This window comes from Anopheles marshallii, chromosome 3 (genome assembly GCF_943734725.1).
Source record: "Anopheles marshallii chromosome 3, idAnoMarsDA_429_01, whole genome shotgun sequence".
Taxonomy (NCBI): domain Eukaryota; kingdom Metazoa; phylum Arthropoda; class Insecta; order Diptera; family Culicidae; genus Anopheles; species Anopheles marshallii.
In genome coordinates this window covers 83,997,109-84,013,716 of record NC_071327.1, presented here as the reverse complement: position 1 = coordinate 84,013,716, position 16,608 = coordinate 83,997,109, and the positions used below count along the sequence as shown (strand labels likewise).

General features: G+C 45.5%; 1 protein-coding gene across 1 annotated transcript; it reads left to right on the top strand.

Moving 5' to 3' along the window:
- Positions 1 to 445: 445 nt before the first annotated feature.
- On the top strand, positions 446 to 14,704 carry LOC128715766 (dynein axonemal heavy chain 8). Its single transcript, XM_053810680.1, has 7 exons — positions 446 to 964; positions 1,036 to 6,602; positions 6,670 to 8,075; positions 8,147 to 9,051; positions 9,130 to 13,711; positions 13,779 to 14,503; positions 14,579 to 14,704. The coding sequence occupies exons 1-7, from the start codon at positions 446 to 448 to the stop codon at positions 14,702 to 14,704; spliced, it is 13,830 nt and encodes a 4,609-aa protein (XP_053666655.1).
- Positions 14,705 to 16,608: the final 1,904 nt, after the last annotated feature.

Genomic DNA, 16,608 nt, shown 5'->3' with positions numbered 1-16,608 from the left:
GGCAAACTGTTGACAAGCCATTCGCTTGTGGCAAGCTACAATCGGTTTAATCGTTATCATATCTCTTGAGCAATCTTTAATAGTCCCCATGGGGGTTCGTATCGGAATACACCGTTCCGTTTCGATAAAGAATTAGTCCCGCTGGTCTATTGAATAGGTATCAGGGGTCGATTAAGTTCACCTGTGATTAAGATAAGGTGAGTTACGAGTGAAAGAAAAAAAATACATCTTTCAGCCTAATAACACAACAAAGGTTAAAATTGATCATTGACCATATGTTTAAGGGGTTTTAAATAACATACTGCAGCGAACATTGATCAAAGGATGAACTATTGAAGTGACCATCTAGTTGACATTGAAATTTCTATTACATTTCATTTATTGTTTCGTCCCCGTAACATATACCAGAAACTGCCGATTAAAGACTTTCAAACCTGAGGTCAACATGGCGGAACCCGACCCAGATCGCCATCTGAAGAAAGTATTGAATGTGATCGGTGTGAGTACGAAAATTGGCAATGTGGTACAGTTGGTCAAACGCAGGCGCGGGAGTCCACCGAAGATAACGGAGGAGCAAGAAATTCAGCAACGACTTGAGAAATCCAAAGAGGCTCGCTCCGAGCGTCTCAACATCTTGGCCACCAAACATCGACACGTGCTAGAGGTGGGTGCTTACATTTTGGCCGAAGATCAGGACTATGTTGCTGAGTGTGTTGCGGATCGAATGGCCGATGTGATGCTGCTGGATAGCTTCTTCGAGCCAGAAGGGGTGAAAGCGTTGTTACTGTTTTACGGAACGTGCGCTCCACCAGGGATGGACACGGGAAGATACAATGCAAAGATGAAACAGTTCTCCAATCAAGCTTGGGTTACTGATGGTCGTAGTGGCAAAGTGACGGTATCTTGTGTAGGTGTGACTCGGCACAGTAACACCAAACCCATTGAAGCCAAAGGTCTTAGCGATGTAAGTAACGACCTGCCGTACCAGTTGTGTATAGACTGGGAAATGACACAAAAAACGATGTATCTTTGCAGGAAATCTTATTCACCTACATCACAATACCTTCGGGAAGTTCAATTGTCCACTGCCTGGTGTCGATCTTGGAGAAAGTTCTTAAACCTGCCACCGATCAGATCCGCGACTATGGCCATTGCAATGATGTTCAAAAGAGCAACTTCAAGTACGGCGTGAACCGGTTTATTAACTTCCTTAAAAGTACAGAAAAGGATATTTCGCATCGCATCGTATTTGATGTGGATCGTGATTTGTACCTGGGGTTTCTGTTGACTGCAACACAGGTGAAAGAAACGGCCCGCGATCAGGAAAAGATGGTTCGTGTTGAGCAAATTTTCAGTAGATGGATGGAGCAAGTACAGCATGCACTAACACAGGGTGATCAGATCGAACGATCGCCCCATTATGCGGGGCCGCTGGTGGAGCTTGAATATTGGCGTAGCATATTGACGCGCTACACCTCAATCAGTGAATTTAGCGAGAGCAAAGTTTTTTTACACTTTTTAGAATCTTTGAAAATTTCTCGCGGCAAGTTGGTAAAAATTTGGGAAGGCTTAGCAGCAAAACTGTCCATCAAATTGATCGAGTCCCGGGATAACGTGCGTTTCATCAGCTCTATCGAACGGTTTTGGGATCCCTTGTACCGGTGTGAGCCACAGGAAGCAACTCGCAGCATTCCGAGCCTGCTGGAAGTAATTCGCCACGTATACAAATCGTCCATGTATTACAACACGTCGGATCGAATAACGGGGCTGCTGACAAAGATTGCGAATCAGATCATCATCAACTGCCGGCTGTTTCTAACTGACCGTGGAACGATTCGAATATATCAGCAGCCGAAGAAGGTGCTGATCAATAAAATCACCATTTGCCACAATCTGGACGCTGTATTCCGAGACAGCTATAGTCAAACGGTACAGAAAATGACAAACAGTCCCATCGAAACGCCTTGGGAATGCTCTCAGGTGTTTATTTTCGGAAAGTTAAACCACTTCAAGCTACGCTTAGCCCGAATACTGAAAGTCATGGAGATTTATCTGAAGTACGAAATTATCGATCAGGTGGCCATTCATGGAACAGAAGTTTTCTCGGGCCGAATTAGAGCCGCGTACGAAACGCTCACATCGAAACCGCATGACCCGCTGATTTATACCGAGCATCAGTTCGATGCCGACTACGAATGCTATCTGAAAGAGGTGGAAATAGCTGAATTGGGCCTTCAAAAGTATCTTAAGAATCAACTAATCAACGAGCGTACCGTCGACAGTAGCCTTCTGATCTTGAAGAGATTCGAGAAACTACAACTCGATTGTTTGTGCATCGATAGACGCTATCTGGATGTCGCAGTGATGCTGGAAAATGAAATTTTTCAGCTAAAGGATATCTACAACGAGAATCGGGCAAATCCACCCGTTCCATACGGAGTTCCGGAGACTGTCGGGCGTATCATGTGGGCTCGTGCACTGTTTCGTCAAATGGATGTACCGCTTGCGTTATTGAAGAATCGGTCGTGTGTCTTGAATCACCGGAAGGCGCAACTCTGCATCAAATATTACAACTATCTGTGTGAAGTGTTGATTCACTATGAACTGCTGCATCACAAGGCATGGATGATTTTTGCAGAGAAAGCTAGAACTAAACTGTCCACACCGGTATACCGTAAGCGCACTTCAGATAACTGGTTGGAGCTTAACTTCCATCCTTGGATCAAGCAAGTGATCAGAGAAACGGAAGTCGTCCTGAAGCTTGGTTTGAACGCGCCAGACTACACAATTGTGCTAGTACAAAACAAACAGGAAATTGATCTACGCTTTGAGAGAGCCAAGCATCTACTGAAGCAGAACAACGAGCTTCGTTTAGCCATACCACCGATATTTTTACCTTTGATGAGAACAATGTTGGTGAAGCTGGACAAAGTGTTCTTGCCCGGATTGTGCGTCATTACATGGGAATCCTTGAACATTGACAAATATATGGACGACATTGAAAGCACATTGGTGGAAACAGAACAGTTCTACAAGGAAGTTCATGATATTTGGCAGGCTCGCATAGAAGACACGCTGAATTCCTTCGAAAGCACTAGCCTACTAACGCTCCCTGCTTATGCAGTGGATCCGGATGAATTCTACGACAAGAACATTCGATACCGGCAATCGGTGCAAGTTCACCTGGAAAAGAAGTCGCAGGCTATGGAAGGTGCAGTTATAGAATTAATCAATAAATTTGTTCGAAAAATCGAGGTTCCCAATACGGATGATCGTGGTCATCGAAGATATCAGCTTCCACTGGGTGAAATCAATGATGAAAATAGGCGCAACGAAGAACAACTCCCCACGGACAAGTTTGATTGGATTCGCTTCGACAAGCTATATAAAACACCTGCTAATCCGACTCCAGAAGCACATTTGGAAGCACTTTTCCAGGACTATGAAGCGCTCAACTATGACGTTAGTACGCTGCACATTGACTGCATGGAGTTGTTTGCGTATTTTAATAACCGAATCTTAAACGTATACGTACGTATGGTGAAGAATTCATTGGAAAAATTACGCAGTAGGCTCGAGCTGGTACGGCTACAGTTAAACAAGGCAGCTGTCTTAAGCGAGATCCATCCACTCATCGTTACCGCAATGCAACTTCAAGCAGATTGCTGCGACATAAAACCGTCGCTGGAGGATATACAGTTTGCGTTTGAGAGAGTTGTGCTGAATGTGATAGAAACGTTCTACGCCATTTCGACCTGGGGCCGTCAAGCAAAGTCCACCGAGAGAAAAACGCGGCGCCCAGTGCTAGCTGAGCAACGCGCTGAACGAGATTGGTACAAGCTCATTTCTGAGCACAAAGAGGTGACAAGAATGATGCATGAATTTGATGGAGGAATGTTCCTATTGAAACCTGACATAAACCACGTGCTGAAGCAGGTCTACAACCGTTACGAGTACTTTTGGAAACAAAATTTGTTCGAAGCCTTAATTACGGAAAAGCCGGAACTATTTGAAATGATCAAAGAAGATCTTGCATCCGTCACGTACAGTAGGCACATTGGACCGATCGTCATCAAATTAGACTCTGTTGTTGAGCTTGTGCTTCGGCGACTCTTCGCTTTCTATGACCACCGGATCGGAGAGATAGTTAACTTTATCACCAAACAAGATGAAACTCTCAAACGCACACTGACCGATTTAGACGATATTCGGTTGGCAATGGACTGTTTGCAAACGGTTAAGGATAACTTTTTCTTCATTGACGTCGATCTAACGTTCATCGAGCAAACTTACCGAACACTGGCCGATTTTGAACAGCTGGCGATAACCCAGGAACAGGTGGACATCGTGTACGGTATTCGCGACACATTCAAAGCGATGATGAAATTGGTGGAAAAGGTCGAAAACGACATCATTTCCCTGCAGGTACCGCTGCAACGAGAGCTTGCTGCTGGAGTGGCAAAGTTCAACGAAGAAATTACCGGGTTTGATCAAGAATTTGAAACGAATGGCCCGATGGAGGAAGGCATACCTGCAAAAGAAGCTAGCGATCGGTTGCTCATGTTTCAGGGACGGTTTGATGAGCTTTGGCGCAAGTTCGAAATGTACGCGAACGGTGAAGCGTTCTTGGGGCTGAAGGTGAACGACTATCCGGTGCTGCACAAGCGAAAGAAGGAATTCAATCTGCTCAACAAACTTTATTCATTGTACCTGCAAGTGATGAAAAGCATTGATCAGTACTACGAAACCCCATGGCAAGACGTAAACATAGAGCACATCAATGCAGAATTAACCGACTTCCAGAACCGCTGCCGAAAGCTTCCGAAAGCCATGAAAGATTGGCCCGCTTACATTGAGTTGAAGATGAAGATCGATGATTTCAACAATAGTTGTCCACTGCTGGAGCTTATGTGCAATGAAGCGATGAAAGACCGGCACTGGGAAAAGTTAGAACAAATGCTGAGTTGTAAATTTGATGTTACATCACCCACGTTTACTCTTGGCCACATCATGGAGGCACCGCTGCTCAAGTTCTCGGATGACATTGAAGACACGTGCATTGGTGCCGTGAAGGAGAATGACATCGATACCAAGCTGCGGACGGTGGTCGCCGAGTGGTCTACTGTCAACTTGCAGTTTTCTGCGTTTAAAACTCGTGGTGAACTGCTCATAAAACCGGCCGAAACTGTTGAGATCATATCGATGTTGGAGGATAGTATCATGATCGTCAACTCATTGGCATCAAATCGTTTCAACGCACACTTCAAGAAGGATATTATGATGTGGTTGCACAAGTTGGTGAACACTGGAGAAATTCTTGAGAAATGGTTGCAAGTGCAGAACCTGTGGATATACCTGGAGGCGGTATTCGTCGGTGGAGATATTTCTAAACAGTTGCCGCAGGATGCTAAACGTTTTGCAGGGATCGATAAGAGTTGGGTGCGTATAATGTTTCGCGCCCGAGATAATCCCAACGTAGTTCAGTGCTGTACGGGTGAAGATGTCATGTCATACACTTTAACTTCCTTGCTGGAACAGCTAGAGACTTGCCAGAAGTCCCTTACTGGATACCTCGAATCAAAGCGACTCTTATTCCCACGGTTTTTCTTTATCTCCGATCCTGTATTGCTGGAAATTCTTGGTCAAAGCTCCGATCCTACTTCCATTCAAGCACATCTATTAAGCATTTTCGACGCAGTCGCTAAGGTGGAGTTTGATGAAAAAACGTTCGGTAAAATCGTAGCGCTCTATTCCGATAACGGGGAACGTGTACCCTTGGCTAATCCTGTGTTTTGTACCGGCGGAGTAGAGATGTGGCTCGGTAGTCTGCTAGGTGAAATGCAAGATACCATCCGGACGATATTAGCGCAGATGGCACACTGCCTTGCTAGTACTGATTTCAACTTTATCGTCGGATTCCAAGAGTTCTGCGGACAAGCGGGGCTCGTAGGCGTACAACTGTTGTGGACAAACGAAGCTGAGATAGCATTGAGCAGATGTCGGACGGACAAAGCTATAATGCGTGTAACGAACAATAAATTCCTAAATCTCCTAAACAGTCTCATCGAACTGACGGTGAAAGATTTGACGAAACTGGAACGCATTCGGTTCGAAACAATGGTTACTATACACGTACATCAACGCGACATTTTCGACGATTTGGTGCGTTTCCGTATTCGAACTGCCTTGGATTTCGAGTGGCAAAAACAGGCTCGGTTTTACTACATCGAAGAAACGGATGACGTAATCGTGAAGATAACGGATGTCGATTTCATCTATCAAAACGAATATCTTGGAGTAACGGAGCGCTTGGCCATCACACCGCTCACTGATCGATGCTACATCACGCTTGCCCAAGCAATCGGTATGTCGATGGGCGGAGCACCAGCTGGTCCTGCAGGTACAGGTAAAACAGAAACCACCAAGGATATGGGTCGCGCACTAGGAAAGCTGGTGGTGGTCTTCAATTGCTCGGATCAGATGGATTTCCGTGGCCTGGGTCGTATTTACAAAGGTCTGGCTCAATCTGGTTCCTGGGGTTGTTTTGATGAGTTCAATCGTATCGAGCTTCCAGTTTTGTCGGTAGCGGCGCAGCAAATCCAGTAAGTGATAGCCATCTACAAAAAAGTGAAAGATGCATTAACACAATTTCCCTTTCCTCTCGTACAGTATCGTGCTTACCGCCAGAAAGGAAAAGAAAACTTCCTTTTTGTTTAGTGACGGCGACACAGTTTCATTGAATCCAGAATTCGGCCTCTTCATTACTATGAATCCCGGATATGCAGGACGACAGGAGCTACCAGAGAACTTGAAAATCATGTTTCGCTCTGTGGCAATGATGGTGCCTGACCGACAGATTATCATGCGTGTCAAACTGGCCAGCTGCGGTTTCAAGGACAATGTCATACTTGCTCGAAAGTTCTTCACGCTGTACAAACTTTGCGAGGAACAGCTCTCGAAGCAGGTGCATTACGATTTCGGCTTGCGGAACATTCTTTCTGTGCTGAGAACGCTAGGTGCGCAGAAACGAGCGAATCCTACCGACACAGAAGAAACTATCGTAATGCGCGTTTTACGTGATATGAATGTGTCGAAGCTTGTTGATGAGGATGAACCGCTGTTTATTTCACTAATTGAGGATCTATTCCCAGGCATCAAACTCAGCACCTCTAGTTATAGAGAACTGCAGAAAGCCATAGCTAATAGTGCCGAGTCTCTAGGGCTGATGAACCACCCCGAGTGGAATTTGAAAGTAATCCAACTGTATGAAACGTCACTTGTGCGACACGGTCTCATGACACTGGGACCTACTGGAGCGGGCAAGACGCAGTGCATACAGACACTGCTAAAGAGTTTTACCGAGCTTGGTGCGCCACACAAGGAGATTCGAATGAATCCGAAGGCGATCACGGCTCCTCAGATGTTTGGCAGACTCGATGTGGCCACAAATGATTGGACGGATGGAATCTTTTCGACCTTGTGGCGCCGAACGCTGAAGGTAAAGAAAACGGACTTTGTGTGGCTTGTACTAGATGGTCCAGTCGATGCGGTATGGATTGAGAATTTGAACTCCGTGCTAGACGATAACAAAACACTAACCCTGGCAAACGGTGATCGTATCACGATGGCTCCGAACGCAAAGCTCGTCTTTGAACCAGACAACGTAGACAACGCGTCACCAGCTACCGTGAGCCGTATGGGCATGGTATTTATGAGTGCGTCCGTCATGAAGTGGGAACCAATTTTGAATGGTTGGCTGAAAACTAAACCAGCAGTACAGAGCGACTTATTGCAGCGTTTGTTCCTAAAAATTTATAACGACTTGCATGAATTCGTCCAAACGAAACTTAAAGCTAAAATGAAGATACTAGAAGCAATCTACATTCGGCAGTGCTGTGATCTTCTGGAAGGATTACTGGCCCCGCAGAATGAAAACGAAACCGCAGCTGACTTTACCGATGCTCATGTGGAGCGGCTGTTTTTGTTTGCGTTGATGTGGTCTTTAGGTGCTGTACTTGAGCTGGAGGATCGCGAGACAATGGGAGAGTTTATAGCAAAGCACCCTTCCAAAATGAGTGAGTATACTAAATGCGGTACAAACACATTCATCTGACGATCTCATTTACTCCTTTGCACTGTAATACAGAATGGCCAAAACTACAACCGGGAGAAACCATTTTCGAATACGTCGTATCAGCAGAGGGTAATTGGCAGCACTGGAATGATCGTGTAGAGGAGTACATCTACCCTAGCGACAGTGTACCGGAGTTCGCTAGTATCTTAGTACCAAACGTAGACAATGTGCGCACTTCGTTCCTTATCGACTTGGTTGCCAGGCAAAGTAAGGCGGTTCTGTTGATTGGTGAACAAGGCACTGGAAAAACCGTCATGATCAAAGGCTATATGTTGCAGTACGATCCCGAGTACCATCTGTCGAAAAGCTTTAACTTTTCTTCCGCTACAACGCCAAACATGTTTCAACGTATCATCGAATCGTACGTGGAGAAACGCGTTGGTACAACCTATGGTCCACCGCAACAGCGCAAGATGTCCATCTTTATCGACGATGTCAACATGCCGATCGTTAACGAGTGGGGTGACCAAGTAACGAACGAGATCGTCCGTCAGCTGATGGAGAATCGTGGCTTTTATTCGTTGGACAAACCAGGGGATTTCTTAACAGTGCTGGACATTCAAATGCTGGCCGCAATGATACATCCAGGTGGGGGTAGAAACGATATACCGCCTCGGCTAAAGCGTCAGTTTTGCATTTTTAACTGTGCGATTCCAAGTAACAAATCGATGGATAAAATATTCGGTGTGCTGGGTGAAGGTTACTTTTGTGACACACGGTTCAATGATGTGCTGGTACGGTTTGTTCCTCGGCTTGTGCCATTAACTCGCAAAATATGGCAGGCAACAAAGGTAAAGATGCTTCCGACACCGGCCAAATTCCATTACGTATTCAACCTGCGAGATCTCTCTCGGATATGGGAAGGCATGCTAAAAGTCAAATCTGAACAGTGCGAAACCATCCAAACTGCCATTAACGTAAGTGTGTGTACATGCAACAGGTGCATAGTTCCCAAATTTAACAAAAAAATTGTTTGATTCCGTATCTTATTGTAGCTCTGGAGGCATGAATGCACACGAGTGATAGCGGATCGATTCACCAATTTTGAGGATCGTACATGGTTTGTGGATCATTTGCGATCGACAGCTGAACAGGAGCTTGGGCCAGACTTTGTACACTATCAAGAAGAAGAACAGTTCTTCGTTGACTTTTTGCGAGATGCGCCGGAGCCAACGGGTGAAGAGGGGGATGATGTCAGCTTAGAACCGCCCAAACTTTATGAAGAAATGCCTGGTTTCGATGAAACGACGGCCCGAGTTAAAATGTTCCTCGAACAGTACAACGAACAGATACGAGGAGCTACAATGGACTTGGTTTTCTTCCGTGACGCCTTAATTCATTTGATGATCATCGCGCGTATTATAGGTACTCCGCGCGGTAATGCACTATTGGTTGGTGTAGGCGGCTCGGGAAAGCAGAGCTTAACTCGTCTGGCATCTTTCATTGCGGGGTACAAGTTTTACCAAATCACTCTGACTAGAGCATACAATGTGAATAACCTTATGGAAGATCTCAAGTATCTGTATCGTGTGTCCGGAGTTGAAGGCCAAGGAATAACATTCATTTTCACCGATAATGACATCAAGGACGAAGGTTTCTTGGAGTACATTAACAACGTGCTCAGCTCGGGTGAGATTGCCAATCTTTTCCCGAAGGACGAAATCGATCAAATCACGAACGAACTTATACCGGTAATGAAGAAAGTCGATCCCAAGCGCATTCCTACGCAGGATAATCTGTACGATTTCTTCATATCCCGAGCTCGGGCCAACCTGCATATCGTCCTCTGTTTCTCGCCAGTCGGAGAAAAGTTCCGTAACCGATCACTCAAGTTTCCCGGTCTCATCTCAGGCTGTACTATTGATTGGTTCCAACGATGGCCGGAGGATGCGCTTATCGCAGTGTCGACGCATTTCCTGCGCGACTATAATATCGTCTGCACGGCTGACGTAAAGCTGCGCTTGATCGAAATCATGGCATTCGTTCAGAACCGTGTGGCAGAGGTATGCATCGAATATTTTGAACGATTCCGTCGACAAGCACACGTAACGCCCAAATCGTTCCTTTCGTTCTTGGAAGGTTACAAGGTGATCTATAGGCAAAAGCACGAATATATTGCCGTTCTGGCAGGGCGTATGCAAACCGGCCTGGTAAAGCTTATTGAGGCAGCCGAGTCCGTCGATGTGCTGCGCATAGAACTGGAAGAAAAAGAGAAAGATATTGTGATCGCCACTAAAGCGGCGGAAGTGGTATTAGCCTCCGTCACAGAGTCCCAGCGTGCGGCCGAGGTGGTAAAAGCCGATGTACTGGTGGTAAAAAACAAAGCCGACGTACTGGTAGAGCAAATCCAAGCAGATACACTGGTCGCAGAGGATAAACTTGAGGCTGCGAGACCGGCATTAGAACAAGCCGAGGCGGCCTTAAAAACTGTAACGGGTGCTGATATTGCGACGGTACGGAAGCTCGGTAAACCACCATACTTGATCACATTGATCATGGACGTGGTACTGATATTGTTTGGAAGAAGGATGGCCCCTGTGAAACCGGACGAAGAACGCCAGTTTATGTTAGCCTCTTGGGAACAGTCGCTGAAGGTAATGGCCGACACTGGCTTTCTGGGAAAAATTGTTCGTTATCAAGCAGATCTCATCAACGCGGAAACCGTCGATCTGATGATGCCGTACTTCAACTACCATCTATACACGTTTGAAGCGGCCAAGGCAGCGTGCGGAAATGTGGCCGGCTTGCTGAAGTGGACTGTTGCCATGGCTGACTTCTACGACGTAAATAAGGATGTTTTACCGCTCAAGGCCAACTTGGCTCGACAACAGAAGAAACTTGATATTGCCATGGCGGAGAAGGGTGCCGCAGAAGCACTGTTGAAAGCGAAGGAGGAGGAGCTGGCCGTAGTACAGCAAATGTTTGACGAGGCAATGGCAAAGAAAAAAGCCGTGCTGGATGATGCGAAACAATGTCAAGACAAGATGGATGCGGCTTCCGCATTGATAGATGGATTAGCTGATGAGCGAGTTCGCTGGACAGAGCAATTGGAACAATTTAAAGATGAAACCGAACGACTTGTTGGTGACGTGCTAATTCTAACCGGGTTTCTTTCATACACCGGACCGTTCAATCAAGAGTACCGCACAGTACTACAGACAAGTTGGCAAAGCGAACTTAGCAAACGTAGAATTCCAGTATCCCGAAGTATCAACATCACGGAAAATCTCACCGATCCTGCAACCATCGGCGAGTGGAACTTGCAAGGGTTGCCGAATGATGAGCTATCCATTCAGAATGGTATCATAGTGACGAAAGCAGCCCGTTACCCGTTGCTTATAGATCCACAATCGCAAGGAAAAATGTGGATTAAGAACAAGGAAAACGACTTCGGGCTAGTGGTGACTTCGCTGAATCACAAGTATTTTCGAAATCATATCGAAGACTGTGTTTCGCTTGGTTATCCGATGCTGATAGAGGACATTGGTGAAGAACTCGACCCCGTACTCGACAATGTGTTAGAGAAAAACTTCATCAAAATGGGCAACACGTTCAAGGTGAAGGTAGGCGACAAGGAGGTTGATGTGAATGATTCGTTCCGCATGTACATGACCACAAAGCTACCGAACCCGCTCTACACGCCCGAAGTCTCGGCACGAACATCCATAATTGATTTCACCGTTACGATGCGAGGACTCGAGGATCAACTGTTGGGACGAGTGATTCTTACGGAGAAACGTGAGCTAGAGTCAGAACGAACCAATTTGATCAAAGATGTCACCGCAAATCGTCGTAAAATGCAAGAGTTGGAAGCCAATCTGTTACACAAACTTTCCACCACGCAAGGTAGTCTGGTAGACGATGTAACAGTTATAGGCGTGCTGAATACGAGCAAAACCACTTCGATTGAGGTGCGTGAGAAGTTAAAGATCGCCCGGGAAACAGAGATCAAAATCAATCGAGCCCGAGAAGAGTATCGACCGGTAGCTGCGCGAGGCAGCGTATTGTATTTCCTTATATGCAGTATGACCATGGTGAACAACATGTATCAGACGTCGCTCGTACAGTTTCTGGAACGGTTTGATATATCCATGTCACGCTCGGATCGACATCCGGTACCAACTAAACGCATCAACAACATCATTGAGTACCTCACATACGATATCTTCCGGTATGTGTGCCGTGGACTGTACGAAGTACACAAATATCTTTTCGTCCTTCTTATGGCACTGAACATTGATCTCGATCGGAAGACCGTAACCCATGCGGAGTTCCAAACGTTCATCAAGGGAGGAGCTGCATTGGACATTAATACTTGTCCGGAGAAACCATTCAAGTGGATAGCCGACGTGACTTGGTTGAATTTGGTGCAACTCTCCAAACTCGATCATTTCGGTGCAATTCTCGATAGCATACGAAGCAACGAGAAGGGTTGGAAAGCGTGGTTCTCGAAAGAATCACCTGAAGAGGAGCTGTTACCACCGGAGGGAGGTTATCAATCGATGGATGCTTTCCGACGTTTACTGCTCATCCGAGCCTGGTGTCCAGACAGAACACTCTTTCAAAGTCGACGATATCTTGGCATGTCCCTTGGCGAACGTTTTGCCGATCCAGTTATCATTAATTACGATGCACTTCTCGAAGAGAGTCGTCCTCTGACGCCTTTGGTTTGCTTTTTGTCCATGGGTTCCGATCCGACACCTAGCATTGAAAATTTGGCCAAAAAGAATGGTTTCAAGTGCCGCTCGATTTCTATGGGTCAGGGACAAGAAGTTCATGCACGCAAGCTTGTCGGCAGCTCGCTAGAGGAAGGCTCATGGGTCCTGCTGCAGAACTGCCATCTTGGATTGGAGTACATGAACGAGCTGATGCTGCAGATGTTGGAACTGGAACGAGCAGGTCCTACAGCGTATCATGAAAATTTCCGTACATGGATGACGACCGAACCACATCCAGAGTTCCCGATTACATTTCTACAGATGGCGTTGAAGTTCACCAACGAGCCACCGTCCGGAGTGAAGGCCGGATTGAAGCGGACCTATGCGTCGATGTCGTTGGAGATGTTTGAGTACAGTGATTCTCCGCTCTACGTGCCGCTGATATATGGCATATCGTTTCTCCATACGGTTGTACAAGAACGACGAAAGTTTGGGCCCCTGGGATGGAACATTCCGTATGAATTCAATTCTGCCGATTGGCTTGCAAGCTGCATGTTCGTACAGAATCATCTGGATGCACTAGACACTAAGGTGGGTCGCGTAAGCTGGAAAACGATGCGTTACATGTTAGGCGAGGTGCAGTACGGTGGACGCGTTACCGATGACTACGACAAGCGGCTGCTCAACACCTTCGCCCGCGTCTGGTTTTCAGATGCAATGTTTGAGGAAACGTTCCGCTTTTTCCGTGAGTATCGTATTATGCGTTTCAAAACTATCGAGGAATACCTTGAAGCGATCGATAACATGCCGCTCGTCGATCCTCCGCAAGTGTATGGATTGCACTCCAACGCAGACATTACATACCAGAGCAATACAACTAAGGAAATTTTAGACACGATCCTATCCATTCAACCAAAAGGTAAGACTTCGTATGGGGGGGTTAGTTCTGCGAAACGATCTTCAGTAGGTTTAATTTCTTTCCGCAGAATCATCTGGCGGTGGTGGTGAAACGCGCGAAGTAACTGTTGCAAGGATGGTGCATGACATGTTGGGCAAAGTTCCTCCTCCGTACGACCCGTATGCAGTAAAGGAACGGTTACGCATCATGGGCCATCAAGAGTCGATGAATATCTTCTTGCGCCAAGAAATTGATCGCATTCAGCGCATCTTACTGCTCGTTCGTCAAACGCTGGACGACCTACTGTTAGCCATCGATGGAGTGATCATAATGAACGAACAGCTTCGGGATGCGCTCGACAACATCTACGATGCCCGTGTACCGACCGTCTGGAAGCGGGGTAGCTGGACATCGGCTTCGCTTGGTTTCTGGTTCACCGAAATGATCGAGAGAAACACTCAATTCCATAGCTGGTGTTTCCGCAAACGACCCAACATGTTCTGGATGACGGGATTCTTCAACCCGCAGGGATTTTTAACCGCCATGCGTCAGGAAGTGGCACGAGCCCACAAGGGTTGGGCGTTGGATATGATAACCCTGCATAATGACGTTACTCAGATGCTAACCGAGGAGTGCAAAGTAACACCACCGGAAGGAGTTTATGTTTACGGTCTGTACATAGATGGAGCTGGGTGGGACAAACGGTTCATCCGTCTGCAGGAAGCTACGAATAAGGTTCTGTACTCACCCATGCCAGTCATACATGTTTATGCCATCAACTCCACGGCACCGAAAGATCCAAAGTTGTACGAGGTAAAGTTTCATTTGTTCTGCCCGTTATGATTACAATTTGCATACGTTTAACTGAACTATATTCCCCTTCTGCAGTGTCCAGTCTACAAGAAGGCCAATCGAACTGACCTTAATTACATTACGCCGCTCTGGTTGCAAACAGCTAAACCACCGGAGCATTGGGTTCTTCGTGGTGTCGCTCTTTTGTGTGATATCAAGTAACCAGGACACTGCCCACTAACGCTATCGGAAAACTAGTAAATGCGAACACATGTATATTGGTCAACGGAACATTACAACTTCAAAATTTCCACACGAACTCAAAAATTAACACTGATAAATTATGTACGGAACACTCGATAATTAAAAACTAGATTCATAAAACGTTTCCACCGCTAGGAATAATTGTAAAATTGGCTTTGTTTTTATTTTGAATAGTATCTGCTCTTCGAAGATCCCACAAAATGTAGTTAGTAGTTTTTGTCCAGAGTTCATGATTATTTGTAACAATGTGCGATCCGTTGTTGATGGTGCTGAATGCCAATGGGACCACAGATGGTCCAGCCTTGACGTTTGACGTTTATCGCATCGTGAGCATTTGAAACGACCGTTATCGGAGTTGAAGTTACATTTTCGTAAAAAAAAAAGTGCAACGGAATTTCAATTTGGTTATTGCGCCCATTCATTACGCAAAAAGAGTAACTTAAATTACAAACTCGAAAATGATTTATGATGATGAAAAGGGATTAAAGTATAAATGTTTCAATAACAGAACGATTCTTCAAATGCAATACTGTTCCAAATAGTCGTGACGAATGTTTGTCGATGTTGATGTCGAGTAAATTAACCAAAATACTCAACTTCAACACTGAATATGTTGGAATATGTTCGGGAAAATGTCTTGCTCTTAGCTAGTGGTGGCGAAAAACGGTTTCACTTTCTGATACCATAGACAACCGTAGTTGGTCCACGTTTGGCACCACACCTAGCATGCAACGTTTAACCCTGATTTGAACTTCAATGAAGCCACATAAAAATGAAAATTAAATATAACGACGTATAGTGATTTTCAATAAAACTCAGTTCCTAGTATATGACTCTTTGTTTGAGTGAATGGATTTCTACTCTACTGGAATGAGATTTGAGATTTACGGTGAAATAGTTTACAACGTGATGCAGTAACGTATTGTATAGCTAACGGAAGTACGGCTTGCGGAAATTGCCTTAACACTCGTCATTGCGTCGCCAGATAGGGAATACGAAAAAGGAAAGGAAAGCAATCCGGCGCTCACCATCTGTTTGTGGAACGAACGGACTGGATTACACTAGTGGTTCCCGTGGTGTAACAGACTTGGTACAACGTTTGCTTGCAACGTTACATAGTAAATAACATATCCGAATCGATTGTCTTGATAATAGCGGTCGTAACATATGAACATTATGATAACATATGAAAAACTAACTCACTTATATAATTAAAGTTGTTTAAGCTAAGTTGTTGTACGGTAGAGGTTCACTCCTCAAAGAATTTCTAATCGTCCAATAAAGCTTCCATATGTTCAGGTAGATCGGATGACGATCGCGATATTTCCGAACCGTCCGGGTGCGAGTGAGATTCCAACTATTACACGCACACACCTGTTGACTGTTCCAAAAAAGGGGTTTAACAGGGAGGAAGTTCGATGGTCGCTGAACTTGAAACTGTTGTTGCTTGACACGCACAGCTCCCGCGGGAGTGAACAAACCATAGATTTTCATGCGCTGTACAGTAAGGTAAGTATTACAATTTTATTCATCACCATTCTAAGAACCACGCTCTATCTGTGACAATTTCAGTGTCGAGAAACGCGTGAACCAGTGCTACAGCTCTTTCTAATGCAAATAATACAATTCCATGCCGGTTGGTAATAAATTATGCAAACAGTGTGGACCAAATAACACACCAGACAACATCCCCTTTTACAGAACTCCCATCCGGGGTAACGAAACAATGGGGGTTCATTTGGTCTTACCCATGCATGGCAAGATCGAACTCGCGTTAGTGCAGCTTTTGGTAGATTCCTACGCATGTCATGCCAACGTTCTGCATAATATCGGACATTACTTAAATTACTCTGGCGAACAGA